The sequence below is a fragment of the Pan paniscus genome, chromosome 4 (assembly GCF_029289425.2).
Source record: "Pan paniscus chromosome 4, NHGRI_mPanPan1-v2.0_pri, whole genome shotgun sequence".
Classification (NCBI taxonomy): Eukaryota; Metazoa; Chordata; class Mammalia; order Primates; family Hominidae; genus Pan; species Pan paniscus.
This window is the reverse complement of record NC_073253.2, coordinates 37835602-37848805: the sequence shown is the minus strand read 5'-3', so window position 1 is coordinate 37848805 and position 13204 is coordinate 37835602. Positions and strand designations below refer to the sequence as shown.

At 35.0% G+C, this 13204-nt stretch overlaps 1 protein-coding gene across 4 annotated transcripts in view; it reads right to left on the bottom strand.

Moving 5' to 3' along the window:
* WDR41 (WD repeat domain 41) overlaps positions 1 to 13204 on the bottom strand; it is a 184153-nt gene that overhangs the window by 17871 nt on the left and 153078 nt on the right. For all 4 annotated transcript variants that reach the window (XM_057302283.2, XM_003812643.6, XM_008965077.5 and 1 more), the window contains 4 exons: positions 12987 to 13118; positions 8950 to 9012; positions 3698 to 3809; positions 1177 to 1239 (listed from right to left, as the gene is read on the bottom strand). In XM_057302283.2, the coding sequence (XP_057158266.1) occupies positions 1177 to 1239; positions 3698 to 3809; positions 8950 to 9012; positions 12987 to 13118 (370 nt within the window). The remainder of the gene's footprint in view (positions 1 to 1176; positions 1240 to 3697; positions 3810 to 8949; positions 9013 to 12986; positions 13119 to 13204) is intronic.

The window sequence follows — 13204 nt, the reverse complement described above, 5'->3', positions numbered from 1 at the left end:
CCAAACAGTGAAGCTCCCATTCTCTCTAGGGTTTCAATGGATGTCTGGCTATCTCAACTCACTCCCTCCCTAATCAGTGACTAGCCCACGTCCCTCAATCACCTCCAACATCAGCTTTCTCTACTCATGTCTCTTACTCATGTAAGCATTGCTACAGAATAAGCTGCAAATCCAAGTTTAACTTCAACTCAGTGAAGACATAAGCAGCTTCTTTTTTAAAAAGCTTCTGATTCCTAGGCATACACCATTAAATTATAAATTCTCTTGAGTATGTCTTATAATGTTTATATATCATACAGTTCTTCTGACTATAGTAATGTTCAATGTGTTGCTTTACTCATTATCTGACTTTAACAAATACAGTTTTATTTAAACTAGTATAAATCCTAACTTTAATCAATACAGAAAACCCATAATAAAATCCACAGACGTGATTCTATCATCATTTACTAAACATTTATGTTCCAGGAACTCTACGTACCAAATGTGAATAAGGCCCAGTCACAAATGCTCAGTCTAGAGTGGGAGAGAGACTTGTTTATAAACAGGCTTACCGTCAATGTACTGAGTGTTTTAAAAATACGCCACTGGACCAGGTGCTGTGGATGCTCAAAGATTAGGATGACTAACATCTGAGAAGTGACAAGTCTCAGAGATCATGTCCTTTTCAAATTACGAAAGTATCTTTTCTTTCTCACATTTCTCTCTAGAAGATAGGTCATGCCATGCTTCTTTCTGTGTCTCTGACAATATTTTACCAAACTACAAATCTCTAACCAGGTTATTTAATCCTGACAGCCACTCATATTCAAACTGTGGTTGTCAAAAGAAGGTTTTTCAGTCAATAGAAAAGAGAACTCTTTCTGATACATATTGAACTTATGGGAAATTCTACTTTAGTTGGAATATTATGAAGTGATCTTGAGATTGGAATTTTGGAATAACAAGCAATAAACTGTTTAACCAAGCTAACATACTGATTAAAACACTGATAAGAAAAAGAAACCTGGCCTAACATCCTGAAAATGTCTTAGTCTCTGTATCACTTCAACAATCCCAAGAAGCCAAGAGTGGGGCACACGCAATGTCCCTTAAATAAAAAATTACTTTAGTCCTTCCAGCACGTGTATACAATTCTCGTTCAAAATACACAAAAAGAAAAAAATTCATACTCACTCAGTTCTTTGCCAACTGCTGCCACAACACAGTTCTTAGGTATTTCAACCAAAGCACTAATACCTCCAAAAACATATAAAACAAAGTTCAAATTATTTTTCTCACAGATTATATCAAAAACAAAAACATTCTCAGTTTTATGTCAGTCGTTTTCCATAAAGAAGATAAAGCACACAGAACTAGCTCCACACACACTTCCTTGCTTGCTTACTAATGGAAAATGATTGTTAAATGTAGGTTTCTGATACTTTTGGAAGACATTATTGATTTATTAAGAGCAGAATATGGGGTTGGGTTTTTTTGTACTTTTTTTTACTATTGTGATAAAGTGGTAGATTCAGCAATTCACACTTATTTACCAGGGATCCCTTAAGATAATCACCATCACCCATTTACAAGATGGCTAGCTCAAAAGTGATGTAAAATTGGGGTTTTCCTTCATGTAAACTTTAGAAGCCTGAGCAGGCTCCCTGGCATTGAATGAACTAGCCAACAGTCAGCAGCTAAGAAAGCAGCCTTCAAATAGCATGTTTGTGATCCACTAATACATGTAAAATTTTTCTTCTATTAATGAAAGAATCAGATTCAACATTCTAACACATTTCACTTATTTAAGTAAAGAGGTTAATGATTTTAGCGTAACTATAACTTCTATAAGGCATGTTACAATTTTGCTTCTGTCAGTATGAATAAAAGAGTTGATATATTAGAACCACCACGTGTTGGCAAAAAAAAAACCTGTTTAATTTTTCCATTATGATATATATGTAATTTATAATATATATGCAAGTGTAGAAAACGGTCTAGTCATTTGCTTATCCTTCCCATCCATCAAAGGACTGACTGTTGTGATTTGGATAGTATTTCTGGCCAAGATTTTTCTCCACATAGGCATATTTTAACAGTAGGTTTTGTATTTTCCCATGTACAAGAAGGAGGAAATGGTGCTGCAAGGAAGGCAAAGGAATGGTACAGAGAAGGCAGAGGACATGGGAGAACAGCAGGGTGGGTAGCAAGAGAAGAATTCTAAATGCAGAAAACAGCTTGTTTAAAAATCTTTCACTAAATTATATGTGAAAATACTAGAAGCCCAACAATCCAGATGTAGCAACCTAATACTCAGAATCACAAAACATATTACTGGAAAGGACACGGATGCCCTGTGTTTTAGTCCAGGGCTCCTTCCATTGTATCACATTGACTAAGATTGTCTTTGCTTATTTCCAAACACAGAATAACTGCTTGTAAAAGCTCCACCAGTCCATAAATCAAGCAGGGCTTATGAAAGGACATCATGACATAAGGATCTAATAACACTATTAACAATCTGGCCTCCAGTAATTTGGAAGACCCAAATGATGAACAGCTCACCAATGGTAACCCATGGCCTTCTCAAGGCTTTCCCACAGATACCCTCAAAGCCTTCTGTTAACTCTTGAGACACTGATAAATGGCAGTATTGTAATGATTTAATATATAGTACTTAAAGATAACTTGCAAAACAAAGGGAGACTGCAATAAGAGGTGGCTATTTCCAGGAACACACAGAAGATTCTTTTCAGCCCCAATTTCAACATTTTACAATATAACTTTACCAAAATAAAATTCATGAAAACCACAGGCTAGTGAAAGAGAGAGAAAAATGAACATAAAGACACATAATTCATGATAATAGTAAACAGGGAAATATATTCTAGATTTGAGCAAGACTATTAATAATCAAATGTTGAACTGAGTGGTTACATTGTAAACCCTAGCAATGTATGGATTTAGTTTTCCTAAGTCATTATGTTTCTGATACTTTAAAATATCTACGTGGAGCTAAGCTAGCTCCTATTAGTAACTAAATTCAATTCACAGGGCTCCTGCTACCACTGAAATATCAACAACATGCACAACAATGTTCCTTCTAGGATACCCAGGCTCATTTGATTATTTTTAGAAATAACAATAGTTAGTGTGACTTCCAGGTTGTTATTAAAATCTACTCACTTAAATATTTTACTCTAAAAATAGATTTTATTTTTTAAGATCCTTGGTATCAAAAAGTCAAAACTGATTTATTTTTTTTCTGTTGAAACCAAAATCGTATGTACACAGAATTGTGAGAAAATGAAACTTTATCAGTAAGCTTGCACATGTATGATCTTTTTGGTAAGGACAATTGTAAAAAGAGGTCATCCTTAGGCATTTATTCAAAGTTAATGACCCCACAAATGCTACTGTAAAGTTGTAAGGGTCTGCTTCTAGGTATCAGCGTGCTCACCAAACACAGTTCAGGAAAACAGCCCAAGAGCATTGGAAAAGGTTGTTCTTGAGTGGAGTCTTCTCCTCCTGATTCAGGATAAAAATACATTTTACACAACCCCGATCTGAATTGAATATGGCTACCTGTTATCTTCAGAACTGAAAAAGAAAAATCCCCTATATTGACCTTTCTACTTATGGAAAGTCTCTCTGAAGATCTGCTGTGTCTTCTAGTCTGTCGATCATAGTTCAAAATTACCTTGATGTTTTTTACCTGTATCAGAAAGGTGGCTAGTCTTACACAGGAGATCTAATTTTCGGTTCCACACACACAGGTCATTCCCACCAGAAAGCCAAACATCTAGTCTCTGAAGAACAGTTAAACACTGCAAAATTTATTTGAAATGTATATCAGGTTAGAAACTTAAGCAGTCATTGTTCAGTGGTTTAAAAATATATCCACAAGTTCTTTAACCCCTTCCTTCACTAGGTGGAGCTTATTTCTCCTTAGTAGATCATGTGCGCACTACTAAGTGACTAGCTTCTACCAAACAGATTCTGGCAAGAGGAATGGTGTGTGACTTACAAGACTAAGTCATAAAAGATACTGTGGCCTCCTCCTTGTTCTCTCTTGGATCACGTGCTCTAAGGTGAAGACACTAAAGCAGTCACATGGAGAAAGGTCCATGTAGCAAAGAGCTGAGGCTTCTGGGCAACAAACAGCACTAACTTGCCAAGCACATAGGTGAGCCTCCTGGGAGGCAGCTCCTCCACCGCAGTCAGGCCTTCAGCTAGCAGGAGCCTCAGGAGAGGCCCTGAGCCAGAACCACCCAGATAAGATGCTCTCTAGTCCTAATCACAAACACTGTGAGATGACAAATGTTTATTGTTTTAAGCCACTAAGTTTAGAGGTAATTTGTTACTCAGTAATAAATTGCTAATACACAATTGCTTAAACTCCTTTTTAAATCAAATTGAAACTATGACCTTAGTTTCTCTGTATCTTTAGAATAAATAACGCCCAAGTCTTCTCAATTCTATACATTTGGTAGACTCAGGAAAGTGAGTGTTTCAAGTACCATATAAGCCCTTTACCTTTAATAGTACTCTCCTCGCCCACTGACTCTGAGTCAGACAAGGGCAAGAGCGAGAGAGAAGAACAGAAAATAAAAGGCAGAGGTTCTGGTAATCTTGCCTAGGCTGCTTTTAAAACTGTTGGATTAAAAAGAGTTGAAAATAACCAATGCAGTTTATATTTCTCGTGGTCCTACCCTGTCTAATCTCTGAATTTTTAATGCCAGTGTTTCATTTCTTTTTATTGCCAAATAGTATTCCACTGTGTGGATATACATTGTGTTTATTCATCAGCTGATGGACATATAGATTGTTTCCATTTTTGACTATTATTAATAACGTTGCTATGAACAATCATGTACACATTTTTATATGAACTTACATTTTCATATCTCTTGGGGATATACCAAGGAGTAAGACTGCTGGGTCAAATGATAATTCTGTTTAAACTGTTTTCCAAGGTGGCTGTATTGTATCATTCTAGATCCCACCAGCAATGTATGAAGGTTACAATTGCTCCACATTCTCACCAACACTTGTCTTTTAGATACTAGCCACTCTAGTATGTAGGAAATAGTATTTCACTGTGGTTTTGACTTGCATTTCTCTAATGACTAATGATGTTGAACCTCTTTTTCATGTGCTTATTTGCTATTTGTTTATCTTCTTTGGAGAAATTTCTTTCTTTCAAATCTTGTCTATTTTTAATTGGAGTATTTGCTTTTTTATTGAATTCTTCATATATTGTAGACACAAGTCCCTTATCAGATATACAATTTGAAAATATTTTCTCCAATTCTGTATGTTGTCTTTTCACTTTGAAGCACAAAAACTTTTCATTCTGATGAGGTCCAATTTATCTTTTTTTGTTGTTTGTTGATATGCTTTTGATATCATATTTAAGATACCTAGCCCAAGGTCACAGAGATGTACGCCTATATTTCTTCCAAGATTTTTATAGTTTCAGCTCTTACATTTGGGTCTTTGACCCATTTTGAGTTAACTTTTGGATATGATATGTGGTAGGGATAAAATTTCATTATTTTATATGTGGATGTCCAATTGACACAGCATCATTTTTTGAAGAGACTATTCTTTCTCCCATTAAAGGTTCTTGGCGCTCTTGTCAAAAAATCAATTGGCTATGTGAGACTTTACTTCTGGGCCTTTAATTCGGTTCCATTGATCTGCATGTCTGTCATTATGCCAATATCACACTGTCTTGACTACTGTAGCTTCATATTAAGTTTTGAAATTGGGAAGTGTGTCTTGGAACTTTGTTTTTCCATTTTAAGATTGTTTCGGCTATTCTGGGTCCCTTGCACTCCCATATGAATTTTAGGATCAGCTTGTAAATTTCTCAAAAAAAAAAAAAACAAAAAAACAAGCCAGCTACAATTTTGATAAAGATTGGGTTCAATCTGTAGATCCATGTGGGTAGTGGTGGAATCATAACAATAGTAAATCTGATCCATGCACTCAGGATGTCTTTCCATTTATATAGATCTTTAAATCTTTCAACAATGTTTTGTAGTTTTTGGTATATAAGTCTCATACTACTTCAAATTTCTTTTAATAGTGATGGGGTATTGCTATGTTGGCCAGGTTAGTCGTGAACTCCTGACCTCAAGCAATCCTCCCACCTTGGCCTCCCAAAGTGCTAGGATTATAGGCATAAGCCACCCCGCCCAGACTAAATCTATTTCTGAGTATTTTATTCTTTTGGATGCAACTATAAATGGAATTGTTTCTTAATTTTTGGAATGTTCATTGCTAGTGAATAGAAATACAATTGATTTCTGTGTGTTGATATTATATCCTGAAACCTTGCTAAATCCATTTACTAGCCTCAATAGTTTGGTTGTGGACTTAGGATTTTCTATATACACAAGATCATGTCATTTGGGAATAGAGACAGTTTTATTTCTTCCTTTCCAATATGGATGTCATTTATCTTTTTTATTGTCCAACTGCCCTGGCTAGGACCTCCAGTACAATGTTAAACAGATGTGCTGAGAGCAGACATCCTTATCTTGTGCCTGATCTTTGGGGGAAATTATTTGTCTTTCACCACTTTTTAAAATTTTTATTTTATTATTTTTTTTGAGACAGGGTCTTGCTCTATCGCCCAGGCTAGAGTGCAGTGGCACAATTACAACTCACTGCAGCCTCGAACTCCTGGACTCAAGTGATCCTTCCACCTCAGCCTCCCAAATAACTGGGATTACAGACATGTGCCACCAGACCTGGCTAATTTTTCTTTCTTTTTTTTTTGTAGAGAAGTTTCACCATGTTGCTCAGGCTGGTCTTGAACTCCTGAGCTCAAGCAATCCACCCACCTTGGTCTCCCAAAGCGCTGGGATTGCAGGCATGAACTACCACACCCAGCCTAGCCTTTCACCATTAATACGAAATTAGCCTTGAGATTTTCACAGAAGCCCTTTATTAGGTTGAGGAAATTCTCATCTATTCCTAGTTTGTTGAGTATTTTTATCATGAAAGGGTGTTGGAGTTTGTCAAATGCTTTCTCTGTTTCTGTTGAGATGATCCTGTGGTTTTTGTCCTTTATTCTTACTATGGTGTATTTCACTGATGAATTTTCAGATGTTAAACTAAGCTTATTCCAGGGATAAATCTCACTTAGTCATGGTGTATAATTCTTTTTAGATGTTGCTGAATTTGGTTTGATAATATTTTGTTGAGGATAATATATGTTTTTGTTACTTAACATTTTACCACTAGCATTTTCCTCTTTTAATATTCTTCTGAAATATAAATTTTAGTATATATATCTACCATAATGTATTTTCTTATAAGACATTTAGGGCACTTCCAATCATCCATTTATAAAAATGTATTTGTAGTACACATTTCTGTTCATAAATTTCTGCCCTATTTTCTGATCATTTCCTTTAAAGAGTTTTCTAGAATGATCACTGGATTAATGCATATAATAATTTATTTAGATTCATTCATAATGCCAAACTACCTTCCGGGAAGATCATATCAATTTATAGTCTCAATATGCAATAAAATGCCAATTTCACTATCTCCTTGCTAACATCAACCCTTATAAAAAATTTTGTTAGTTCAAAAAATAAATGATAGTATTTCTCATATTAGGGATATAAATTTCTTGGATAAACTATCTATTCAAGAACAACTGAACCACTGAACTAAATGAGTGCAATGCTATTTTTTAACAATTTTTATGTGAAACAGGATCACAGCAGGAGAAAACAGACACAAATATCTAGCTGATTCACATTACAGTAAAACCCCTTTTAAAACTACTTTCACTATATTGGAATAAGATACTTTTTTAGTGACCAGTTCCTATAACCAGTTCATAACACAGTTTACCAAAAGGAATTTCCCCCAAATACATTAAATTTTTTTCTCTTTGTTCCTTCAAGCCACATATTTTCATTGGAAACTTAACGACCTTAGTTTTTCAGATAGCAAGAATATTTTTAAAGGAATGTAAAAGGCACATCATTTCAGGTCACATAAAGTATAGAGATTTTAATCAAATCAATACTTTTTAATGCCTTGTTAAAAAATCCACTGTTAAGTTAGATAAAAGTATATATAGTACATGGCACTTTCTTCCCCTGAAACTTGACTAAGTTGATATTTTGAACAGCACAGTGCCATGAGATGGCTACCAGAGATTCTGCCTTTTTGGGAAAAGATGAACTATTCTACCTATTGGCACACAGCAATTCTTTTTACATTAAGAAAAAAAAGAAACAAAAGAGCTCCAATATGGAGATCAGTTATCCTTAAAGTAAATGAGGGAACATCTACTGCTACTACTATCTTTTCCAAAACTTGCTTACATTACTAAAAAACAGTGGCACTTTCTCTGAACACTTAATTTCTGTAGGAATCACAAGCAACCAAGTCTTATCTATGTTTGTTTCTCTAAAACGTAGCAGAGCTTCTGTCATATCATTAGCCCCAACTAATAATTGTTTGTAAAAGGAATAAACCTAACAGTAACAGCAAATTAGCCAGGTAAGATTTTTAGTTTTGAAACTAAGTAACTGACATGTCTTGCCTTTGTGACCTTAGAGAAGGCAAAGGTCATGGGACAAATAACTCTATATTTAAAATTCAAAGTATAAAGAAAACAGACCAGCTACTATTATGGTCATTCTGCAAGTAATATCTCTTCCTGGAACTACCTACAAAAAACATACCAGGTACTACCTTTTTTCCTTATCTTGCTATTGGGATTATCCCTTGCTCTAATTTCAAATTGAAACATTCTAACACTTAATACATGTGCTCTCAAAAATCTGATCTTACATGAAGCAAATGACTACAAGTGTGTGGAAAGAAATAATTCATAAGACCCACAAAAGTACTTTCGTCTAACTCTTTAAACCATGTCTTCTGAGACAAAAATAGATTGTCATAAAAACTCATATTTACTTAAGATTTTACCTTTACAGTAGACTGGAAGCATGATATTCTCTGAACTTGTCTGGTAGTATCACCATCCCACACCTAAATTTATGTTAAGAAATAATTTCTAAACAGAATTTTAAAATCTTAATTATAACTTTTCTAATTAACAATTAAGCCACAAATGTTAAGCAGTTAGAAAATCTTTAAATCAAACATAAAATATTTAGTGTTTATACCACCACAAAAATGAATTCATATAGTGAGTCATCAACTTAGCAAAGCAGGCTTATGATCTAAAATAAGTTTGAGGTAAATTTTACTATCAAATTATTTGAAAATGCCAACATAATGAATGGTCTGAAGTACTGAATCTTTACAAGCACTAAATATTCCAACTGTTTAAAGTTTATTCTCCAGAATAGCCTACCATAATCTAATAAGCATAAAGTACTTATACCAAAAACTATCATGTCCATTAATATTTACTGAAAGCTCCCTATAATATGGATAGCATGATTTACTACTGTTATCTCGATTCGAGAAGACACTAACAGTGTATTACTATTACCTGTATGTGCATTTAATATAATCAGAGGGCCTCTCATAAAACATCCAAGTTCAGTTTGACTTAAGCACAGTGATTTTCAAACTTTTACACCATTTCCTATAGTAAGAAATACATTTTACACCATGTCTGAAAACACATTTACATACATGTATGTACTACGTATACAAATGTATATGCATGTATTAAAAATTGAAACTAATTTCACAAACTAGTTAACCTTATCATGGCCAATGCCTTTTGTTATATTTTTATTATACACATGTGCCTTGACTTAAAGTAGTTATGTCCCACAATAAACCCATTCTAAGTGGAAAATATCCTAAGTCAAAATGCATTTAACACATCTATCAAACATCATAGCTTAGCCTGGCCTAACTTATATGTGCTCAGAACACTTACATAAGCCTATAGTTGGGCAAAAAAAAAAGTCATCTGGCAACACAGTACACTGTAGAGTAAGGCTGTTTACCCTTGTGATCTTATAGCTGACTAGGAAGGAGCTGCAGCTCCAGGCTGCTGCTGCCCAGCACTGGGAAAGACTATCATCCCATGCATCACTAGTGTGAGAAAATATCAGACTTCAAAATTCAAAGTACAGTTTCTACTTAATGCACCTCCCTTTCACACCATCATAAAGTTGAAAAACTGTAAGTCAAACCACCCTAGGTTGGGGACCATCTATATTCTATGTCATGCTTTAGATGGAGCTAGATTATCATGAGAATTACATTTTATGTATATAACACACTAAAACTGCTAGCATACAAAAAATGCTCCCAGTAATTAGGAAATGTTTTCTGGCCTTATATTTACCAGAATTCTAGTAGTATCTCACAGCCTTTTCACTTATTTCACTATTCACAAGCAGAACATTTAATATTCAGTAACCTGAGCTCCTAAGGCTATCGCTTTAAAAAATTATCTACCTTCAGTATTTAATTAAGGAAGTTAGTTTTTACAGGTTGGGTATCCCTTATCCAAAATGCTTAAGACCAGAAGTGTTTCTGATTTTTTTTGGATTTTGGAATATGTGCATATACCTAATGAGCTATCTTGGGGACTGAACCCAAGTCTAAACACAAAATTCATTTATTTTTCATATACACCTTATACATATAGCCTGAAGGTAGTTTTATACAATATTTTTGGTAATTTTGTGCATTAAACAAAATTTTGACTGCAACCTGTCACATGATGTCAGGTATAAGATTTTCCACTTGTGGCATCACGTCAGTGCTTAAAAGGTCTTGGATTTTGGAGCATTTCAGATTTTGGATTTTCAGATTAGGGATGCTCAACCTGTAGTAAAAACCCAAGCAGAGTAAATTTAGAATTCATTTGGGTAAGAGAGACTGCCAAATAAGCGGCCTAGAATTTTTTTCTAACAACAAAAATCACTCAGCAAAGGAAATGAGTCCATACTATCATTTACAGGTAAAATTAATAGTGACACTGTACCAGCTACTAACTTCCGTATGTAATTTTAATCACTGCCTCAAAATATTGCTATAGTGTCTTAGGAGTGGTCTAATACAGTATTTTAAATTCTATTTTTGCAAAGATTACATTGATACTGAAAAAGAGAGCTTTATCCCATATTTGCCTCTACAGAGTAGTAATAAAGCAACTCTGACCTAACCATCTGAGAGAATTTTATGCCCTTGTTTACATTGTATCATAATCACACACAAACATACATATATGTGTGTATGTATATATGTATGTATGTATAGAGAGTTTATCCCCATTTAAACCTTTTCTTGACATTTTTTCAGCTATGAACAATCTGTCTAGAAAGCACTTCAGTTGATGAACTCATTTAAAGCATGTTAAAGTCTGTATCTTGGTTCTATAAGAGCCTAAGAAACACCTATACTTTTGGGCTTACTCCAAAACTTCACCAATGCTTGAAACTGTTTAAACAGAACTTTCAGATAAGCATATACTTTTAAAAATTAATATGACCGGAGACAGTGGCTCATGCCAGTAATCCCAGCACTTTGGGATGCCAAGGCGGGCAGATCACGAAGTCAGGAGTTCGAGGCCAGCCTGGCCAATATGGTGAAACCCCGTCTCTACTAAAAATACAAAAAAATTAGCCGGATGTGGTGGCAGGCGCCTGTAGTCCCAGCTACTTGGGTGGCTGAGGCAGAAGAATCACTTGAACCTGGGAGGTGGAGGCTGCAGTGAGCCGAGATTGTGCTACTGCACTCCAGCTTGGGCAACAGTGAGATTCTGTCTCAAAAAAAAAAAAAAATTAATCTGACAACCTCTTTTAAAAAAATAAAAGTAATGAAAGACAACAGTTATCCATAGCACTTGACTCTGGACTTCACCAAGCCAATTCCTCATACAGATATTAAAGGGCTGAGTTTGTTTACAGAAAACATTTTATGAAGTGCAGTGGTTCGGGGCTCTGACTCTGCAGTCAGACTTGCCAGTTCTGCCCTACACTGGCTGTGTGCCTTGGGAAAGTTACTTAGCCTCTGTGTGACTCTATTTTTTTCATCTGTAAATAAGAATAATTAAAAATAAGACCAGGCGCAGTGGCTCATGCCTATAATCCCAGCATTGTGGGAGGCCAGGGTGGGTGGATCACCTGAGGTCAGGAGTTCGAGACCAGCCTGACCAACAGAGTGAAACCCCATCTCTACTAAAAATACAAAATTAGCTGGGCGTGGTGGCACAGGCCTGTAATCCCAGCTACTCGGGAGTCTGAAGCAGGAGAATCGCTTGAACCCAGGAGGCAGAGGTTGCAGTGAGTAAAGATCACGCCATTGCACTCAGGCCTGGGCAATAAGAGCGAAACTCCGTCTCAAAAAAAAAAAAAAAAAAAAAGAATTAAAAATACCTATGTCAAAGGGCTAATTTTAAAGATTAAATGAGTTAATATATGTAAAACAATTAGAACAATGCCTGTTACACATAAGCACTTTACTACTGCTATCCCATCTTAACTTTTTACCTAAAAGTATGGGTAAAGAAAAAGTAATTTTACTTTTATAAAATTGTTTTTAATTATTAAATATTACACACTGAACAAACAGTAATTCACTTTTCTATCAGACTCAGATGCTCCAAAGATTTTTATGGGTTGGGACCATTTGGTTTCTTCTGCTGTATAGTGGGGAAAAAAAATGTAAATTATTCTCCAGTCCAACTCATCGTTGTTTCCCTAAATTGAAAAGCAAACTGAGATAGTAAAATAAATTATTTTTAAGTCCACATTTTCCCATTTCATCAATTTTATACAACCTGATAGAGTAACTCTGGAAAGAACAGCAATAGTCATGGAGTTTCCATCAATAACAAGCCTTAACCTCCTATTTCCAGTCTAATACTTTTCAGATACCTAATAAATGGTATCTTATAAGTAACAGAACAAAAATCATTTTTGCTATAACAAGAATATACAGACAAGACCCTATCAGCTAAAGACTAATAATGTATGTAGTGGCTCCTTAGGCCACTACAGCTTGTTCGTTTCTTCCAGATTAAAGGATACAATAACTGTTCTATCAGCAGAGGCTGTCAAGATGAGTTGATTTTTTTCTTCACAAGATTCCAAGGACGGAAATGTAATAATAGCTGTTATCTTTTGAGTGTGTCCATTCAGTTCTAAAAGTTTTTCCCCTGTCTGAAATACCAATAAAAATGTTAATAGGCTTAGCTTTCACAATTTAGATAATCATAAATGACAACATTAAGTAGAACTACCATATA